The sequence below is a fragment of the Lepisma saccharinum genome, chromosome 29 (genome assembly GCF_977018435.1).
Source record: "Lepisma saccharinum chromosome 29, izLepSacc3.1, whole genome shotgun sequence".
NCBI lineage: Eukaryota > Metazoa > Arthropoda > Insecta > Zygentoma > Lepismatidae > Lepisma > Lepisma saccharinum.
Genome location: NC_139257.1, coordinates 16,276,074 through 16,298,720, shown reverse-complemented (window position 1 = coordinate 16,298,720; position 22,647 = coordinate 16,276,074). Strand labels below are relative to the sequence as shown.

The window sequence follows — 22,647 nt, the reverse complement described above, 5'->3', positions numbered from 1 at the left end:
TTTTCCATTGTATAATGGTTACAAACAATAGTCTGACAAAAGAAATTGTTGGCTACATCCAGCCAGTACGCAAATTATTTAAATATACAATTTATCACTGCACAAGACAAGTTATGTCTGCGATCGGACAACACATTTTTTAGAATTGAAAAAGATCTTTCAACCTCCACAGATGTTACCGGAGCATACTTAAAGCGGCGAGAACATGTGGATCTAACTCAGTTTGTATATTTTCACCTTTCAGAACTTGTTGAATTGCCCTTAATTTGTCCACGTCCTTATTAGCTGCAACAACTCGCTGACATTTCTCACGAACAGCCTGACCTTTAGCACCTGGTACAGCACAAATTTGGTCAACTGCAGAATGAAAACGGTCCATAACATTTATCAGTGTTTCACTTTTCTCTTCCAGTAATGTTATTGTGTCTGGCAAATTTGAATAATGGGTGGTGATGAATCCTAAGTCGTTTCGCACAACAGAATTTTTCAAATGTTATGCAAATTGATGTTGTACCATCTTCAGATAGGGAATTAATTACTTCAGCCACCTTCTGAAAGTTGGTCGCGTAATATACTGCAGCAGAGATATCCAAGTACCTCATATAGTTAGTTTTGGCTGTGGAGGCAAATCAAGTTCAGGGGCTGTTTCTTTAAACAATAGAACCCAGGTGGTGCTTTGAGGAATATTTTCTTAGCATTGGAAATTAAAGAGTCAACTTCGGGAAATGAAACACGAATTTCCTCTGCAACTCGATGGAGAGCATGCGCGAGACATGTTATGTGCAGCATAGCGGGGAAAATAACTTTAAGGGCCGTTGCTGCTTTGTTCTATATGGCGCTGCATCTGTTACAAACAAAAGCACATCTTCATGCTTAACACCATCCGGAAATTGTATGCACCGAGTTCAGTCATGTCCCAATTTAAAAAAAAATGCCTAAAATAGGCAATATATGGCACTTATGAAATAATATAGGCAATATCGTATGAAATAGGCAAAATAGGCAAAATTAAATTGCCTTTAAATGAAGCTAATCCCTCCCCCCTGGCCTTCGTAACATTCGTTTTCATCATATCTCTAACAGGAACGAATAGGCATTTTGCCTAACATCCGGTCTCTAGTGATTAGATTAAATTGATGAAAAGAAACTCAGAGAGGACATACATGCTCAAAACGGAACTCATACGCGAGTAAGAATCCTACGAAATAAGAAATGGCAATAGGTTAGTACGAAAATATATTCTCTGTTTAATCTTTGAGTGTCGTACAGGGAAAGACAGGGGTATTGTGGTTTTCTTATGCTCTTGGCGTTTGTCAGACAGGCAGATCCTTTAGGTGAAGCATGGCCTGTCGCATGCTTTGAATCTGGCGCTTCTTCGTGAAGAGTTCCTTGATGATCCCTTTCCGAGTATTCGCTCCAAAGGTGCTGGAAGATCTCTGGAGTTGCTGGACGCTTCTTGCTGGAGGATATGGAGTTTCCAATTTATTGGCATCGACATCAGAAGAAATAACCTTGGGTATTGGTGATCGCAACTCCTCGGATTCCTTGGTGCCTGGAGCGTCTCCCGTGACGTCATCAACTCTTGCCTTGTTTTCAGTCTGAAACGACACAATAAACGAACATGCCTCGTACACACAGTGCAAAGTGATGTTTGGATGTTGTTTCATATCTATACGCACAAACTTGTAATGAGCGATTGAAGACGCACACTTCCTTATTTCTCGTAAGTGTGACTAAATTTAGTTTCAGTGAATGGAATCTGACGAAGACTGCGGGTTTAATACTTAATTAATATTATTAATATTAACGAATATTACCCCGCAAACATATTGTCAAGAGCAGGAGTTCGCTCAGTTGCCATGGTGACTGAAAACTTTCACCAAAGCTACTAAATTTTGAAATCTTTTAACATTTCGAGTTCGCTTTTGGAAATTTTCAATACCTTTTGAAAAAATAACGTGCAGTATGTGTTTTCGATGTTTGTGTGTGTTCTGCATGACGTGTATCATTAAATAAGAACAATGAACACTCAATTATAATTTTCTTGCACTGTTGGTAACAGAATTTTAAAATATGCGGCGATATCGTATAGTGGGCAGTATATTAGTGTAGGGCAGGTGTTCCCAATCTTTTTCGTTTCACGGCACCTTTAGTGTTTCAAGATTTTAAGCGGCGCCCAAGTCAGAATGTAGGCCTATGTAACTCTTACAACGCTCATATTTCAAATTCAAAAACATTTTATTTGTAAAAAGTGGTGTCCCGACAGAACGTACCATCTGGGTTTTCGGGACGAAACGTACCACTCAGATAAACACCTACCTTCAAGATATTTCCCCCTGACAAAACGAACCACTTCAACGCTTGAACTTAAAATCAAAAGAGAATAAAGTGGTTACTGGCCCGTCGAGTGATCACGTTTGTGGAGTCCCGAATGATGCTCAGTTTGATGTGAAGAAGCGTATGCAAGAGGCGAAGAAAAAGGTTCGAGAAGAAGAGTCCCGTATGATGCTCAGTTGGATGTGAAGAAGTGTATGCAAGAGGCGAAGAAAAGGGTTCGAGAAGAAGAGTCCCGAATGATGCTCAGTTAGATGTGAAGAAGCGTATGCAAGAGGCGAAGAAAAGGGTTCGAGAAGAAGAGTCCCGAATGATGCTCAGTTTGATGTGAAGAAGCGTATGCAAGAGGCGAAGAAAAAGGTTCGAGAAGAATAGTCCCGAATGATGCTCAGTTAGATGTGAAGAAGCGTATGCAAGAGGCGAAGAAAAGGGTTCGAGAAGAAGAGTCCCGAATGATGCTCAGTTAGATGTGAAGAAGCGTATGCATGAGGCGAAGAAAAGGGTTCGAGAAGAAGAGTCCCGAATGATGCTCAGTTGGATGTGAAGAAGCGTATGCAAGAGGCGAAGAAAAAGGTTCGAGAAGAAGAGTCCCGAATGATGCTCAGTTAGATGTGAAGAAGCGTATGCAAGAGGCGAAGAAAAGGGTTCGAGAAGAAGAGTCCCGAATGATGCTCAGTTAGATGTGAAGAAGCGTATTCAAGAGGCGAAGAAAAAGGTTCGAGAAGAAGAGTCCCGAATGATGCTCAGTTGGATGTGAAGAAGCGTATGCAAGAGGCGAAGAAAAAGGTTCGAGAAGAAGAGTCCCGAATGATGCTCAGTTTGATGTGAAGAAGCGTATGCAAGAGGCGAAGAAAAGGGTTCGAGAGGAAGAGTCCCGAATGATGCTCAGTTAGATGTGAAGAAGCGTATGCAAGAGGCGAAGAAAAAGGTTCGAGAAGAAGAGTCCCGAATGATGCTCAGTTAGATGTGAAGAAGCGTATGCAAGAGGCGAAGAAAAGGGTTCGAGAAGAAGAGTCCCGAATGATGCTCAGTTAGATGTGAAGAAGCGTATGCAAGAGGCGAAGAAAAAGGTTCGAGAAGAAGAGTCCCGAATGATGCTCAGTTGGATGTGAAGAAGTGTATGCAAGAGGCGAAGAAAAGGGTTCGAGAAGAAGAGTCCCGAATGATGCTCAGTTAGATGTGAAGAAGCGTATGCAAGAGGCGAAGAAAAGGGTTCGAGAAGAAGAGTCCCGAATGATGCTCAGTTAGATGTGAAGAAGCGTATGCAAAAGGCGAAGAAAAAGGTTCGAGAAGAAGAGTCCCGTATGATGCTCAGTTGGATGTGAAGAAGTGTATGCAAGAGGCGAAGAAAAGGGTTCGAGAAGAAGAGTCCCGAATGATGCTCAGTTAGATGTGAAGAAGCGTATGCAAGAGGCGAAGAAAAGGGTTCGAGAAGAAGAGTCCCGAATGATGCTCAGTTAGATGTGAAGAAGCGTATGCAAGAGGCGAAGAAAAAGGTTCGAGAAGAAGAGTCCCGAATGATGCTCAGTTGGATGTGAAGAAGTGTATGCAAGAGGCGAAGAAAAGGGTTCGAGAAGAAGAGTCCCGAATGATGCTCAGTTAGATGTGAAGAAGCGTATGCAAGAGGCGAAGAAAAGGGTTCGAGAAGAAGAGTCCCGAATGATGCTCAGTTAGATGTGAAGAAGCGTATGCAAGAGGCGAAGAAAAAGGTTCGAGAAGAAGAGTCCCGAATGATGCTCAGTTAGATGTGAAGAAGCGTATGCAAGAGGCGAAGAAAAGGGTTCGAGAAGAAGAGTCCCGAATGATGCTCAGTTAGATGTGAAGAAGCGTATGCAAGAGGCGAAGAAAAAGGTTCGAGAAGAAGAGTCCCGAATGATGCTCAGTTAGATGTGAAGAAGCGTATGCAAGAGGCGAAGAAAAAGGTTCGAGAAGAAGAGTCCCGAATGATGCTCAGTTAGATGTGAAGAAGCGTATGCAAGAGGCGAAGAAAAGGGTTCGAGAAGAAGAGTCCCGAATGATGCTCAGTTAGATGTGAAGAAGCGTATGCAAGAGGCGAAGAAAAAGGTTCGAGAAGAAGAGTCCCGAATGATGCTCAGTTAGATGTGAAGAAGCGTATGCAAGAGGCGAAGAAAAATGTTCGAGAAGAAGAGTCCCGAATGATGCTCAGTTAGATGTGAAGAAGCGTATGCAAGAGGCGAAGAAAAGGGTTCGAGAAGAAGAGTCCCGAATGATGCTCAGTTAGATGTGAAGAAGCGTATGCAAGAGGCGAAGAAAAAGGTTCGAGAAGAAGAGTCCCGAATGATGCTCAGTTAGATGTGAAGAAGCGTATGCAAGAGGCGAAGAAAAAGATTCGAGAAGAAGAGTCCCGAATGATGCTCAGTTGGATGTGAAGAAGCGTATGCAAGAGGCGAAGAAAAAGGTTCGAGAAGAAGAGTCCCGAATGATGCTCAGTTAGATGTGAAGAATCGTATGCAAGAGGCGAAGAAAAGGGTTCGAGAAGAAGAGTCCCGACTGATGCTCAGTTAGATGTGAAGAAGCGCATGCAAGAGGCGAAGAAAAGGGTTCGAGAAGAAGAGTCCCGAATGATGCTCAGTTAGATGTGAAGAAGCGTATGCAAGAGGCGAAGAAAACGGTTCGAGAAGAAGAGTCCCGAATGATGCTCAGTTAGATGTGAAGAATCGTATGCAAGAGGCGAAGAAAAGGGTTCGAGAAGAAGAGTCCCGAATGATGCTCAGTTAGATGTGAAGAAGCGTATGCAAGAGGCGAAGAAAAGGGTTCGAGAAGAAGAGTCCCGAATGATGCTCAGTTCGATGTGAAGAAGCGTATGCAAGAGGCGAAGAAAAGGGTTCGAGAGGAAGACACGTCAATTACCAAGATTTAGAACGATACTCTCTACACGACAAAGGTTAGGTTAGAACTGACATAACTAAAACGAAAATCGAAAAAAAGACGAAAAGATAAAACAAAAGAAAAAAATGTCGACGACATCTTAACCACAGCAGATTTTAAACACGCCAAAATAGCTATACATGCATTATATAGAAATTTTGCCAGTCCAAAGCGTGGATAAAGTGTGATGGAAATCAGCAGAACCATCAAGTGGTACGTTTTGTCGCATCGCATTTTTAGACTCATTAGAAGACCCTTCGCAGGTAGCCGGTCAGTAGGTACGTTTTGTCGGTGGTACGTTCCGTCGCGTATTCGTAAAAAGTACTAACTAAGCACATATTTGGAAGGATCATATCACTGATTGAATGTATTGGAACATTTCGCGGCTCCCTTGCATGCCAGCCACGACGCCCACTTTGGAAAGCACTGGTGTGTTATTCCTGCTCTTACCACTTCAGCCTTCTGCCACTCTGGCAGAATAATTGTTTACTTTTAATCCAATCTTGTATCAATTAATAAATTAGATGATTTAAGATCATATTTCAAAATGTCTAGCTTTATCTTAGTTGGATCAGTGGCTTTCTTGGTCCGTATTTGAAAAAAAAACTGGCTCCTGAAGAATATTATTACTTTTGTCTACCCCTGGTCAAGAGTAAGTAAACGGAATTTTTATACGATATACAGGGTGCCTCATAAGTAATAGCGCAAACTGACACAGGTGAAAGTACACGATAATAGAAGCAAAAAAGTCTCGGTAAACATGGGTCTGCAAACGAGCCGTTTTCGAGATAATTGCGAATATGTGGTTACAAGCCGCCACTGACTTCTTTGTTTGTAAACGTCGTCCTAGTTGGTAAAAAAAAAGTAAAAAAGTAAAGTGCTCCCCTACGCCATGAAGGCATATAGGGGGTGCAGGGGTAACGCCCCACACTTTCTTGATCCGGTCGTGAGTGGGGGTGATGTGATCAGCATCACGCCCCTGACCGCCTTTACCCCCCAGGGTTTCCCCCAGGTACCCATGTTATTCGACGCTGGGTGGGCGCCGGGGCCGCTTCCAACGTTAGAAAAGTTCCCGGATTGAACTCGGGACCTTTAGCATAGTAATCAAACGCGTTACCGACTGAGCCACCATGGCCACTGATTACAAGAATATATTGTAGCCACTGTAGGTAAGTCCTTAAAATTACGCTGATTAACTAAAAAATACAAATACATCAAGAACATGATGACACACTTGTCCAATCTTTGTTAAACATAGAAAATCAGCAAAATTAACTTGAGATATAAAACAAATATTAATTACCTTTATGTAAAATTTTTGTTCATATACCCAAGTTTAATGCAAAATTTTAATTTAATTTTTGTACAGGCATACCTCCCTCCCGTACCAATAATCATTTGAAAATCTATAGAATTATAAATTTCTGTAAGTTTTAAAAAATACACCTTTAGAATTTTATCGATAAAATTATGTACCAATATGAAATTAAAAATGATTACGAGATACTGCCATAGGAGAACGAGAGGGATGTAACTCCAAAATGCTTTTGTTTAAAATATCTCCTCTAAAGATCTGTATTTGGAGCCAGATCGGTGTATCTCCTCCACCTCTGGTTCTTAGCACTAAGGTGGAGTCACATATCTCAAATTTACTGGCTTGTTGGTAAAATGCTAATAATACAGTAAGAACAGTCATTGGAGATCTCAGTGCTAGACTGTGGACTGATTGTATCCATCCTGCTTGATTACAACGCCACCTCTCGGAAATGTTCTGTTTTGTAAACAAAAAGCAAACCTCGGAACGCGCAAAGAGTAAAGCACTCGGTGTTTACAAAATGCAATCAGTGACGGCTTCTAACCACACATTCGCACACATTATTAGCCTTTTACCAACTAGGACGACGTTTACAAACAATGCAGTCAGTGGCGACTTGTAACCACACATTTGCAATTATCTCGAAAACGGCTCGTTTGCAGACCCTTGTTTACAGAGACTTTTTTGCTTCTATTATCGTGTACTTTCACCTGTGTCCGTTTGCGCTATTACTTATGAGACACCCTGTATAAAAATGCACAGTAACATCGTTCCCGTGCATCAAGCATAATCGCTAAAATAACACTTCACGAAAACTGATAGAGAAGAGCTGGTTAACCATCGAAATACAAATGTGAACAGATCAGAGTGTGAACTAACAATAAGCATTCACTGTTTACGGATTGGCTTGCGATACCCATGGAAATCTCCCCTCAGATGATCATAATCTGCCCCAAACATGTGTTTCCAATATTTCGGAAAACGACTACAATGGACCAGAGATGAAAAGGTTCGTAAGCTGAGGAGGGTTGCGATTATGACATCAGCTGCCACGAATGATTTTGGCTAAGGTTTGGTCGAGCACAAATGATAGAGGACAAAAAAAAATGATGACTTATTTTTACCGAAATGTGCAACGTCTGCATAGAATTCCTGGGAGTGTATGAAAAAGAAAACGGAGGCAAGTCTAGGACGGTACCGTGAATGTATACCATGACATGTCATAACGAAATGTTCTGAGGTATTCCACGAAAAGTGGTCGTACTGCATGAAAATAACAAAACGAATGAACATGTTTTGGTAAAACTATCAAAGCCGGGAATCGGATTTCTTCAAATTTACAGGAGGAAGTACTTACGGAATTGAGTTTCTGTGTAATTTCGGAAGGTCGTAGAAATGTTTTCTCGCATTTTTCAATGTATTTGGCCGCTAATTCATGTATTTTTTTTATAATAATGTCCGCCCGATGCGCTGTTGCTTGCATTTCCATCCATGTACTTGAACCGGATGTTCCGAGCATCTGATGACGTAATCCCCGGTAAGCGTTTCCAAACACACAGTTTTTTTCATTATATTGCCCAAGCTAAAGCTACCTAACCTAACCTTACCGTGATGGTGCGTGGGGCTATGCGTGAATGGTTTTTGGGGCTTTGCGTGAATGGTTTTTGGGGCTATGCGGGAATGGTTTTCGGGGCTATGCGGTAATTTTTCTGTTAAGAAGGTTGAAACACTGCTTTACCGTTTGAAACACAACTCTAGTCAAGATTTGCCCGCAATTTTCCGTGTTCAGGAAGCGAGAAAAGAACGAACAATAATTACTCGATATGTCGACAATAGATTCTAAATCCCTTGTTAAACAATCTTTCGCAATGCAAAAAAAGTAAGTACGAATGTCAACAATTTCAGAATAAACGAGTTACAGCCGATTCCCGGCTTTGACAGTTTTACCACTGTTTTTAATTGCATTGAGGTTTAGATATTTGTGAATGCATATAATTTGCACATTTCACCAATAAAAGTCACTATCATCTGCAGCCTATATGCTTCACAGGAAAATTAAGTCAAAATGTTCTACTATGTACATGGTCACGCCAAAGTTGGTTTTAAAATCCCCATTTATGCTCAGGCTAAGCGAACATAGCAACTAGAACTTCAGTTTAAAGTACGATCCAAACCAATGAAATATGCTTCAATCGGGTATCGAACCCAGGACCCCTTGATTATAAGCCGGCATCGTTAGGTAAGCCATGCTACTGGGAAGGCGCTGTTTTGAAATTGCTTGTCTTATCCTGAAACATATTTCAGGAAGGTTTCTACAGGTTCAAGCCCAAGGTGGAATATACTAGGGCAAATCAAAAAGTAAGTTACACCCCCCGAGAAAATGTATGAACATTTAACTTTCTTCGACATAGTCACCAAGGTATTCCAAGCACTTTTCGAATCGTGTGACCAGTTTTTTTGATTTCTTGTGTGTAAAAATTCCGTCCAATTTCAATTGAGTTGACTTTTGTGCTCATCGGTTAACAATCGCGGCACCCAGTGAAAGCACAGTTTACTATACACCCAACTGGTCATGAATCAGCATAGACACACTATCGTAGGATATGTTCAGTTCACTTGCAATCTCTTTTAATTTTCACGTTGCGGTTGGCAAGGATGATTGCATTAACACGTTCCGTTTTGTCGATAGTGTTCACAGTTGCAGACTGCCCAACACACTGTTCGTCGTTCACGTTCGTTCTTTCCTCTTCGAAGATCTGACACCATTTCCTGATCATGGGATGTGGCATTGCATTCCCACCATACACCTCGACAATTTGGCGATGGATTTCACTCTGATTATGCCTTCGTGTCCACAAAAATCGGACGACTGAACGCAACTCAATGTTGGACGCCATCTCAGCACGACACGCCATACTGACACGGTGACTACTCTCATATTAAAGCAGCTGCAGCATGGCTGCTTCGGGTATGGGGAAAATACATTGCGGACAGTGCTGCCACCAAGCGTGATTATTTTTCTCTCTTTTAGTACAGGAACACGGCCCGGGTGTAACTTACTTTTTGATTCGCCCATAAAAGCAAGACCTGTCAGCCGAAATGATTTGATGGCGTTACGTAAAATCCTGTCACTTTATGAAGTATGCAATAATTTTAAAGCTTGATTAAATGTATACAGTAAACCTTCGTTAACACAAACTCGCTTAAGACGAACACTCGGTTAACATGAACAAAATGTTGGTCCCGGCAGGGATGTATTATATCTTATAGAAAGTTTTATCGGTTAACGCGAATTTCGGTTACCACGAATTACGAACTGTTTTTTTTAGTCGGTTGCGTCTTTAGATCTCATTTAACACGAACTTTCAAAGTTTTTCATATTTGTCTTTCTGTTGTTCCTCTGTCATTCCTCTGCTAGGTATGTAAGAAATCGCTCAACAATCTCTATCATCTTGTCAACAATCAACTTATACAGTATTGTAACCAACAGATTCAGATCAACAATGTGTTCAAATGTGTTTTTCTATTCTTTAAAACATAGTCAGTACGAGTATTATAAACCTTGGGTGCAATTGCTCGACAATCGCGATCATCGCGTCAACAATGAGCTTATACACATTTAACCAACAAATTCATTTGTGTGTTCAGATGTGTTTCTCTATTCCTTAAAACGTAACCAGTACGGTTGGCCATGAAGTTACCAGGCATTTGCGTTCCCGTCTGCGACAGCGCAATATACAGGAATTTTTCACCAGACAATGATCTGTGAATACTTTTCTTAAAAGTTAATTACTGTAGTACTGTAGTAGTGTTTTATATGATGAAATACATAATATGTATTGTAAATGGTTAATGTGTAGAAAGAACTGTATTGCAACAATAAAATTTGAGTCCCCAGTTAGCACGAATTTTATTAACACGAACTCTTGATTTTTCGGTACCTTGGGATTCGTGTTAACGAGGTTTACTGTATATGTGAGTTTACTTCCATTCAAATATATTTATAAAACCTTATTTTTAAAAGATGAACGTAAGAAAGTTGTTTCTTGGAAAGAATGCTTAGGACCTCCAATGACATCATATAAGAAGTCTGTAACAGCAAGAAGTGCCTGATAGGTTCACCTCTATGTATTCAACTATGACTCCGCAGTACCGGTACTAGGTATATCATTTTCTTAAACATAGATCATTTCCTCGTATGTATCACGTCAATTAGATATTATTATTCTAATTACGGATTGCTTTGAATACTTTACTGTTTGTCTTTCATTCTAGGCACTCGCGGACTCGAACACCTTTGGAATGCTGTTCAATGTCATTTTATTGGTAAGTACTGTTTATTTTTTAAATGTACTATCTCCGTTTATTTTTTAAATGTACTATCTCCTGTGTTCAGTGCCATCTCCAGATAGTTTTGTTTGGGGTGTTCCAAGGAGGGAACACTTCCATTCTTTATTTCTCTCTCTCCTATATTGCATCTTTTTCTCACTATTTCTCCTTAAAAAGATTCTGAAAATCTGTCGCGTAAGCTATTTATGCGGGGTCCAAGTCGATTTCCTGGTGGGATAGAGCCCACTCCGTCCACCCGGTGGATGCGCCTGTGTTCGCTTTCACGTTTGACTTTGTTTGTATTTTACTTGCAACCAGTGATGTGCCGTACAGCATAAGTTTACGTCTACATGCGTTGTCTACACGTAATCTACGCGTAGATTACATTGGGTTGTAGTTTACATGGACTACGTAGACAATCCTAAAGTCCATTAAATTAATTTTCAAGGCTTTCATGAAAGGAAAGTGACATTTTCAACTATATTGGTTCCTAACGAACTGAAAAGAATCCTATTTGCAACAAAATTTATCTTCTCTTCTATCAACTATGGAAGAAGATAAATAGTATGCGAAAAAGACAACAGATGGCAGTCGTGAGGCAAAAGTAGTCTTTTGCCCATAAAACACTAGAATATTTCCTATCTTAGGTTTTTCTTAGGTGAGAAATTGTTCGAATTTGGAAGGGAGCCTATGAAAAGTTCTCCTCACACATCAGCAACTGATACGCAGTATAATTTTGTTTTACTTCCACGGCGCCCTTTGCTAAGTAATCACATTTCGCCATGTTGTTTATATCATCTACGTGTATAAAATAGTCTACGTGTAGAATGTAGACTATCGTTGTTTACGCGTAGACGCACATCACTGCTTGCAACTCTACATATTGTGTATGTGCGCATGCGAGCAAATAGTTGTGTATTATGTCACCAGATGGTGCGAAATAACTTATCGGCAATGACACGTTTTGCTCATATGCAGTGGCGATAATATTCTTTCAGACGTATTTTTGATATATCTGAAAGAATCACGTAAATCTTTTTAATTATTTGCCTTCTAATATAAACAGTTTTGCTTTCAATAATTAATTATAATGGTTTCAACCATATTACTTCTTGTTACCAAAACTGTATATGTTAGAAAGCAAGTAATTAAAAATGCTTTACGAGATTCTTAGGATCAATATGGCGTGATGAAGCTGACATTTTGTTAGTCGAAACTTTTAAAACTCTACAATGAAAAAATATACGTCGGAAGTTCTTTATTTGTCTTGAAGAAAGGGGAGGTTTGTACAATAGTAAACAGAAATGAAAGAAAAATTAAGCAGAGGATGAAGATTTTATCTGAGATAGGTAATTTTGAAACATTGAACCATTCTGGGATTGACGTATTTTTCCAAATTTACGAAATTTTTGCAGCTGCGACATTATACTCTTATAAAATTATAATGTTGTGAATAAGTCGATTTGAATAATTGTTGTTTTAAGTCTATTTTATGCATAGATAGGCTAATCGGGACTTGACCTACAGTTTAAAGAGAGATCCGAACCAGTGATCAAAGTGCCTCCACCGGGTATCGAACCAGGGATCACTTGATTAGAAGGTGACGCAAAACTACACATCGGGGAGGCCTTGTTGTGAATAAGAAAACCAAGTTTTGGATGCAGATATAAATCCGAGATATGTACAGATATCCATGTAATAATTGTCCCAAAATAAAACATGATACCACAAATGTGACAACTTTGTACAGGTACGTATAGCCTATCTACGATAAGAAATTAAGTTTGTCTATATAAATACTTACAAATTCAATCTCCGTTTCTTTGCTGTTCTTCAACTGCTGCGAGCTACCCTCACTGACTTCAGACTTGGATTGACAGCCCCGGGGCGCTAGACTCGTTTCCACTCTTTTGTTACCACTCTTTGAGACAATAGAATTGGTGCCGATTGGTGTCGTAACTTTTACCTTAGTTTCTTCATTGTTGTCTACATTTCTTGTTTCCTGTGCTGAACTTACTTGATCATGTCCAAGGTTAGTATCAAAAGGTGGAGCAATTGGCGTCACATTGACGTAATGCATTCTGGCAGTCTGTGGTACATTACTTATGGACACCCACGGCTTAATCTCTTTTGCCTTCTGCTTGTACTGAAGCTTGAGTGAAGCAGACTTAGCTATAGTGGGCACTCTTCCTGTTTTTGATAGAGATCCGGTTCTGTTGCCGCCCTTCAACACTGACACCTGAGACAGTGAGTTCGTTTTAGGTGAATTTGTTGCAGAAGAGTTACACTTGGTCACTGATCTCTTCATATTTGCGCCTTTGCTTTTCGAATCATTCTCTCTTCCTTTTGTCGTCTGCTCACTTATCACTGAGTAGTTATTCACTTCCTCCTTCTGACCTCTTCCAACTGTTGTCGATCTATTTCCAAGATCTGCTTCAGATGTGGTGAAAGTATTATCATTCTCTGTTCGGACTGATTGAGATGAACCATTTTCCTTGGAAGAAAATGAAGCAGTATTGGCGTCGGCTGATTTGGAAGTCTCTAGGGAAGCATAAGTTCTTTGGCTTGCTATCTTCTTGTGTTTCCGATGATTTATATCTTTAAGTATTGATTTGATAATCCGTTGGGAAAAAGCTGCATATCTTACTTCAGCTATCTTTGTGCAAGGACAAACATTATCTTCTTGATCTGTCGAGCCTTGGATAGTCTCAGTTGAGCTGCTGAGGAGAATAGAATTATCTTCTTGATCATCTTCTGATCTCTGGGCAGAATCTGTCACATATTTAGACTTGGTTAAAGGAATAGGGTTCTTCTCTGCACCTTCTTTTGTTTTTTGGGTAGAATCAATCTTATCACTTGTGCTGCTTAATGGAACATAATTCTTCTCAGGATCTTTTGTTAATCTTTGGGCAGAATCAGTCTTATCACTTGAGCTGCTTAAAGGAATAGGATATTTCTCTGAACCTTCCTTTGATCTTTGGGCAGAACTTGTCACATATTTGAGGCTGGTGAAAGGAATATAATTCTTCTCAGGATATTTTGTTAATATATTGGCAGAATCAATCTTATCGCTTGTGCTAGTTAAAGGAATAGGATTTTTCTTAGAATGTCCTGATCTTAGGGCATAACCAGCTACAAATTTAGAGCTGGTGAATGGAATAAGATTTTTCTCTGGATCTTCTTTTGATCTTTGGGCAGAATCAGTTCTATCACTTGTGCTGGTTAAAGGAATAAGATTTTTCTCTGGATCTTCTTCTGATTTTTGGGCAGAATCTGCCACATATTTCGAACTGGTGAAAGGAATAGGGTACTTCTCAGGATCTTCTTCTATTTTTTGGGCAGGATCAGTCTTATCACTTCCGCTGCTCAAAGGAATAGGATTTTTCTTTGACTTTTCTTTTGTCTTTTGGGCAGAATCAGTTGAATTACTTTTGCTGCTTAAAGGAATAAGATTTTTCTCTGGATCTTCTTTTACTCTTTGGGCAGAATCCATCACATATTTGGAGCTGGTTGAAGGAATAAGATTTTTCTTAGGATCTTTTGTTGATCTTTCGGCAGAATCTGTCTTATTACTTTTGGTGGTTGACGGAATAGGATTTTTCTTAGGATCTTCTGCTGATTTTGGGGCAGGATCTATTACATGTTTAGAGCTTGTGAAAGGAATGTGTTTCTTCTCGGGATATTGGCAGTAGCAGCTACTGGGGCTGCCGAGAAGGACGTCTTTCTGCGTATCTTCTGGCGGCACATCGATAGATCCTACACCAGCGCAACGGCACGTCCCTATCGGGGTGGAGCAGGATGACGATCCCGAGAATATGGTTGTAGTCAAGAGTTTTTCTTGGCTGGATGACGACTTGAGTGCCAATGTCTTTGTTAGGTTTACGAACGCCGAGATCTTGGAGGGAGGCAACGGAAGAGGTCCGCCATCGACGACAGACTTTGTCTCCGCCTCGGTTGGTTCGTCATGGGAGGTCACAGGAAGCACCTTTTTCCTGGACGACCTCGGGGATCGCTTTTGGCGTCTGAGCGCCTTCGGTGGGGTTTTCGGACGGGACGGAGAACTCTCCCCGTCGCTTGCGCTCTTCTCGGGGGTCCGTTTGCATCCGTCGTGAGATTTGCTCGGTGGTATATACTGCAAAAATAACAATGAAGTATGATTTGATAGAAATAATGGAGAGACAAGGACAAACAAATACCCATACCCAGAACGGTTCTAGTTCCCATAAATGTCGTTGGCGAAAGGATAGAAGGAGTGGGGAGGGGGGCTTGGCTTCGATTTTGGGACTTAACTTTGGGGGGCAGGGGCAAAATCCAACTTGGAACTTAACTTTGGGGGAGGGAGGAGAATCAAACTAGCGATTTGACTTTGAGGTGGGGGGGTCAGAATCAAACTAGTGATTTAACTTTTGGGGGCATAATCAAACTTGGGAATTAACTTTGGGGGAGGGGTTAAATCAAACTAGAGACGACTTTGAAGTGGAGGGCAGAATCAAACTTGGAGCATAACTTGGGGGGGGGGGGCAAAATCAAACTTATGATTTAACTTTAGGGGGGCAGAATCAAACTTGGGAATTAACTTTGGGGGGCAGAATAAAACTAGAGACGACTTTGAAGTGGGGGGCAGAATCAAATTTGAGATTTAACTTTTGGGGGGGAGCAGAATCAAACTTGGGAATTCACTTTGGGGGAGGGGTAGAATCAAACTAGAGACTTGACTTTGAAGTGGGGGGCAGAATCAAACTTGGAACATAACTTTGGGAGGGGGCAGAATCAAACTTGGGAATTAACTTTTGGGGGGCAGAATCAAACTTGGGACTTAACTTTGAGGAAGGGAGAGAATGAAACTAGACACTTTACTTTGAAGTGCGGGCAGAAGCAAATTTTTGATTTAACTTTTGGAGGGGGGGCAGAATCAAACTTGGGAATTCACTTTGGGGGAGGGGTTGAATCAAACTAGAGACTTGACTTTGAAGTGGGGGGCAAAATCAAACTTGGAACGTAACTTGGGGGGGGGGGCAGAATAAAACTTGGGACTTACTTTGGGGGGGGGGGGCGGAATTAATAAGTGTTCCAACCCTAAAAAATAGCGTCCAGAACTATTTTTCTGAATAGCTTACATTTGCACAATCATAAAAAAATACACTTCAATACTTTGCTACTCAGGAACCAAGAGGTTAACAAAAGTATCGTTAACTTTTAAATTTAGTAGCCTGATTTTTTGGGGGGTGGGAGGGCAAGTGCACCCCTTGTCCCCGCCAAGTTACGCCTATGAGAAGAGAGACAAAAAAGAGAGTGGACGAGTGAGGAAGACAACGAGGAGAGAGAGAACGGGCCAGATAAATGGATGGATATAGAAAGAGAGAGAGAGGGAAGAAAGGCGGAGATGATAATGAAAGAGGGGTTGGAGAGAGAGGGGGAACGGTCCGAAAGAGAATGAGGGATAAAGGATAGATAGATAAAGAAGATGAGGGAGAGAGAGAAAGAGAAAAGGACAGGATTAGTGAAACAAACATCCAGGAAAAGACAGAGATAAAGAGGAGAGAAACTCAGAAAGATAGAGAAATTTCATCGTCTTTATTAAGCGTCAACATTTAAGAAATAAAAAATATTGGGATTTCAGTAATATAAAGAAAGGATTATTAGGTTCGCAAAAAAGTTAAAAAAGGTAAAGTGCTCCCCTGTGCATAGCACCACGCCATGAAGGCGTATAGGGGGTGTGGGGGTAACGCCCCACACTTTCTTGATCCGGTCGTGAGTGGGGGTGATGTGATCAGCATCACGCCCATGACCGCCTTTACCCCCCAGGGTTTCCCCCAGGTACCCATGTTATTCGACGCTGGGTTGGCGCCGGGGCCGCTTCCAACGTTAGAAAAGTTCCCGGATTTGAACCGGCCGGGGTCAGGACAATTGAATGCTAATCTCTTTAATTTATTGCCGTTCATCCTTATCGATGCGATTAACCTGAGGTTTTGGTTAACTGGTTTTGAGGAATAGGACATGTTCTAATTGCTACTTGCTTTGCTCGACTGGATTCTGTGGAACAGCCAATCAGAGCAAAGATTCGCCATGTGAAGATAATCTGTGATTGTGCAAAGAAGCGTTTTTGTCTGTGTTCTCCGAGTGCTACTCCAGCAATGTATAACATATACAGCATGAAAGGCGCGTTGAGTAACACCATCTATGCTGAGTGCACGGTGTTTACATTTGAAACAACTAAAATATTCTTCCATACGTGTACAGTAAACGTTGTAAAGTATGTATTTTAAGCAGCGCCATTGTTTTGTACCTAATAACGTTTTATACGAAACGTTATTCGTCTCGGTTGAATAGTTATCGGCTTTTAAAAATGTGAAGTGATACATTGTTTACATCTCACGCGGCCGCCATTACAACTTCCCTCGTATAGGAACAAAAGTCTATCGACAAGTACGCTGATAAGTATCGTGTGAGGTGAAAACTAGCAAATTGGTAGCCAGTCCAGCGCCAAGTAGGGCATACCTACTGGAAATCCAGTTCCGTGTGATGCGGGCTTTAGTCTTAAATCTCGCTGTAGGCTGTTCGAGAAGCTTCAACTAATCCACAGTTGCCAGGTCCCACTGAGTTCACGTGGTAGCTTCTCTGTTCTTTTTAAATACGACATTTTGTCGTGAACGCAACTAAATATTGACATTAACAACAATGTGCACATTTTGTAGTGCGTTGAGTTAGGAACGAAACTGTTTCATCCATGTGGTATTCAACTTTAAAAATATTTTAAACATCTGTAAAAAAAAAAAATAGCCATGTGTTTTAAACGTGACCCACGGGTATTCATCACGATATGTTTCTTTGTTAATTCAATATACATTTTCAGCCACTGAACAGATTTCTGTGCACAATAAACAGAATGAAACGCATTGAATGAAAAGGCATAGTTACAAAACAAGCAAACAACTACAAACTATCGAACATCAAGTATCAAAATGTGTTTTAAACAAGTCTGAAAAAAACATGTTTAAAGCACTTTGTTTTAAATGTTTCAAACATTTGTGAAAAACCAAAGCCATGTGTTTTAAACGTTGAAGACAAGTTGTTTAAAACACTTTTGTTTTAAACATGCCAACAGTGCCTGAGGCACCTGATAATGAAGTCATTGTAGTTCCAAATCTGCACACCAGAGGGCAGAAAGTACCTGTGCCTCGTGCGTGCGCGACATCTGTCGGAGCTCTGCTGAAACAGCACCGCGAGATCAATACTCTGTTTATGTGAACAGGAAAGTTTGATGCAACGGTAAATGTAAACGGGAGGTTGTTTTCGATTGATTGATTGATTGATTTAGTTTATTTTACTTCGCGTTTTATGCCTCTTGGCTAATTTGCGAAGATGGGGATGAGTGATGAAATGATGACAATGACGAATGGACATTCACAAACAACCAAGCCCGAGCGAGATTCGAACCCGGGACCCTTGGCGTCGCAGCTAGTGCTAACCACTCGGCCACAGGGTCCGGCGGTTAAGTTTTCGCATCCCGGGTCGTGATCCCTCATGGTGGTTTTCTTCAGCCACTTAAGTTGATTTGTTTGAATGATACAGTACATTTAATGAAGGTAACAGATTCTTTCGAACATTTTCAAACTTTAACCATTCCGTTCATATCGCAAAGGATATACAGGTGATAAAAAGAGTTGAATCCAAAAATTGTGATATGATCTTTATATATACTTCAGCTCTTTCTTATATGTGAAAACAATGTCGCGTGGGTGGTTAGAGAGAGATACTGTATTAGATAAATTCGCATGGGAGTCTTCTCAGTTGCTTCTTGTTATGGCGTCTGACTACCATGCAAGAGACCTGTGTTCGATCCCGGCGGGGGAGAGCCGGAATTTTTTTTATCTGTTCAAACTGCTCCAGCGCCCACCCAGCGTCGTATGAAGTGGGTACCTTGGAAAACGTTTTTTTAGTTCTTGCTTGTGAAGTATAGCGCGTTATGTATTCATTTATGAAATATATATATATATATATATACCCGGTATATATAGTGCGAAAAATACAATTGTAATGTAAATGTCAAGAACTTTAAAATGAGATAGAAGAGGACCAACCTTTTATAATTTATCTGAATTATATCTTCTTACAAGGCTATTATGTGTATGTGTATATATACATAAACGCACAGCACACAGTGGCGTGCCCAAGGGCGTTTGGTGCGGGTCATAACCCCCTTTTGACCCAATATTCTTAAAAAAACAACATCTAAGGCAGGAAAGATGTAAAATGAGGGCTGACTCTTAAAAGAAGTAGGACCAACACGAAACTACCCTGTTTCGAAAATCCTGGGGACGCCACTGCACACACACATTTATATGGAAAAGGATTAAGCTCCCCTCTGTGCATTGCGCCGTGCCGTGGAGACACAGGTTGAAATGTGGAGGTATTGCACGGCATATTCTCGATCTCGAACACACTGGATCAAATTTACTCCTCATATAAACATGTTTGATTTCTTATTTAGCTTTTCTTCTCTCCCACTTTTGGCTAATAGCGACGATGAGGATGAGTGATGAAATTGATGAAGAGGCACTCACAAAGAACACCCAGGCCGGGATTCGAATCCGGGGACCTCTCTGGTGTGGCTGAGCGCTGTGCTGACCACTTCACCACGGAGGTTGGCTCTAACGTGGCTGCATGACGGTGTTTATCTAATGGCCTACCTCCTGTGCAAGCTCCGTGTCGACACTGCCCCTCCTCAGGGCCTCTCTAAGGGCCCTCTCAGTGTCCCTCGCGAGGCCCAGGTCCTCCTCCAATGTGGTCCTCCTCTCGGTCTCCTCTTTCAGCTTCTTTAGCAGCATCTTCATGTCGTCTTCCTTCTTCCTCCTCTCCCCCTCCACAGACTCCCGCTGCCCTCTCGCCTGCTCCAGCTGGTCGCCTGGAAGATGTAAAGGTTTCCACTACAGGGCAGTGTTTGGAGAGTTGTCTTCAAATGTAACTACGTTCCAGTAACCAGTTACTAGGGACATTGAATTTTCGCGATGCGCGAAATCGCGAAATGTGGAAGAAAGATGCAATCTTGAACATTCTGCACGTAACTACACCCCCAATGATGAAATATGCATGAGTTTTATTCGCGAAGAAATGCGAAATGTGTGATTTTCCACAAAAAAACACTTTTCGCGAAATAACCGTGAAATAATCATCAACATAAGTAGAAAACACGCAAAAACCGGCAATCGAGGTTGTGCGCGCAAACTGTCGATTTGTGACGAAACGTTTGCCTAAAGTTTCCTACCACTTGCAGCTGTAGAACGTTTTATCTTCGATTACATCAGGAAGACGCTGCAAATTGGAATTTCCCATGCACATAATCTCAGTTCGAAAACTTCGCTCCCTGTGAAGCTGCATTCCTTTCTTCCCCCGAATGTCTACTCAACTTCCAGTTTCACTGAACTTGCTAGCTGTAGCAGCGATAATATTAGTCTGTTCCGGCACATCAAGGGAAACGATGGTGTCATTTGTGTTCAGTCATGAATGAATTTTGTTTTTCATCATGTGATTTTCAACATGTGTTTGTGCATGTGCAGTAGTGATTATTTTATTTGTTGGGCAGCGAGGATATCCTTTAAATACATACAATGAATAAATCATTTGAGATATGCAATTTAGAAATGAAGTGATTTTGTGTTGATGTTTTCTTTTTGGTTGGACAGCTAAGTACTTGTGTATGTGTACAGTATATAAAAATGAAGTAGTTTATCAATTTATAGCTCTTTTGTATGTCGTTTCCTCTTATGATGAAAAAGTGTGTGCCAATTTTTATTTTTTTTCACCGCTGGTATATACCGCTGATCTAACATTTTATTTACCGCTCTCCTCAGTTTTTATTTACCATAAATTTGTCTCCCTACCAGTTACTATTTCCAGTTACTTTTAGTTACTTTATTTTGTATAAGATACAATTTGTGTAACTGGTTGATTAGAGGGCGACTTGGCTAGGGTTTGTTAAATTTTACAAGTCAAAGATACTATTGTTAACATCCCGAGACCTGAGAAGCTACGTAATAAATAATAATATTTGTGATTTCGCAAATGTAACAGTTATTTAGCAAATAATCCTGGACACTATTTTTATGGTTATAGTTAAGCCTCAAGTTCGTACCTGCCCCTCCCCCCAAAGTTAAGACCCAAGTTACGCCGATTTTTCATTAACGGGATTTCAAACTATTAATTATTTTCCATTAACTTATAATAAAAGTTTTAACCCTTTTTTTACAATAATTCTGTGTGCCTTTCGCGAAAGCATTTTACAGCAATTTGTGACGAGCACAATAGTTAAAATGTTGTTATATTTTGAGTTATGATGAGTTTGTAATGTGAATTTATGAACGTACGTGTTGTGTTATGTTGAGTTATGATGAGTTTGTAATGTGAATTTATGAACGTACGTGTTTTGTTATGTTGAGTTATGATGAGTTTGTAATGTGAATTTATGAACGTACGTGTTGTGTTATGTTGAGTTATGATGAGTTTGTAATGTGAATTTATGAACGTACCTGTTCAAAATGAAAAAAAAAAATACTATCGAATATAGCAAACAGTTTGTAAAAAGTTATGTACCATGTCTAAGTTAAGAATACAAGAAATATTAATATTGGAATCTAGTTTTATGTTGATAAAAATGTGTAGGTTTCAAATTTCAGAAAAATGTCATTCTTGGTACGTGATACACCAAGTTAACAAGTATATTCATTAATTGCGTCAAATATGAAATGAACTGGATACGTTTGGACAGTTTACTTAACAAATGTATTAGAACAATAATAAAGATACGGTGAGTCACATAATTATTCGGACAGATAAGATTTCTGAATATTTACTGACGTAGTCGTGATATAATACGATGATAAATGTTTAATATTTATTTAACAAACAAAACACAATATGAGCACACTGTTAATTATCTTCAATTATGTTTAATATAATATATTAGTAAAATATTTTCATTAAACAAAACAAACATTTTTTGTGGGTTAAACAAAATTATTCGGACACATGGAAGGAGAAACAGGAAAACACGCTTGAAAAGCAAGGAACAGAAATATCAGTATCTGGTAGGCATCCCTTTCATTTTTAACACCTCGGATAAACGATTTGGCATACTTTCTACCAATTTTCTGGTGTACACCGGCGATATGTTGGCCCATTCATGTTGAAGTCTCTCCTTGAGGTCTGCCTTCGAGGTTATAGGTATTTTCCTCACTTCTTTTTCCAACTTACACCAGAGGTGCTCAATGACGTTCAAATCTGGAGACTGCGGTGGAGGATGGAGCACTTTTGGGCAGTTGTACAATAACCATTCTTGTACTACGCGGGAAGTGTGCTTCGGGTCATTATCTTGATAAAACATAAAGTTACAAAGAATGCCCGTCATCTCAGCACTAGTCTTTATTTGACTTCAGAATGTCAAGGTAACGGTACCTCTCCATTGTCTGTTCGATGAAAGCCAATTTACCAACGCCTTGGGCCGACATGCAACCCCAAACCATTACGTGACCACCCCCGTGCTTCAATGTTGCTTGCAAATTTTTCCCTCGGAGCTCCTCATTTGGTTTACGCCACACTGTTACCCTCCCATCTGACTTACAAATATTGAATTTACTCTCGTCAGTGAAAATTACCCGATTCCACCATGTCTGATCCTTTCCTAAGTGTTCCTTTGCGAACACCAGTCTTTTTGTCCTGTTTGGCTTGCTTACGAATGGCTTTCTCCTGGCTACACGGCCATGATAGTTTGCCCTTCGTATAGT

General features: G+C 40.4%; 1 protein-coding gene across 1 annotated transcript in view; it reads right to left on the bottom strand.

Moving 5' to 3' along the window:
- Positions 1 to 1,313: 1,313 nt before the first annotated feature.
- LOC145981409 (uncharacterized) overlaps positions 1,314 to 22,647 on the bottom strand; it is a 58,242-nt gene continuing 36,908 nt past the window's right edge. The window contains exons 7-9 of the mRNA XM_083114646.1: positions 19,558 to 19,772; positions 12,672 to 14,999; positions 1,314 to 1,598 (exon numbers count right to left, since the gene is read on the bottom strand). Of these exons, the coding sequence (XP_082970772.1) occupies positions 1,314 to 1,598; positions 12,672 to 14,999; positions 19,558 to 19,772 (2,828 nt within the window). The remainder of the gene's footprint in view (positions 1,599 to 12,671; positions 15,000 to 19,557; positions 19,773 to 22,647) is intronic.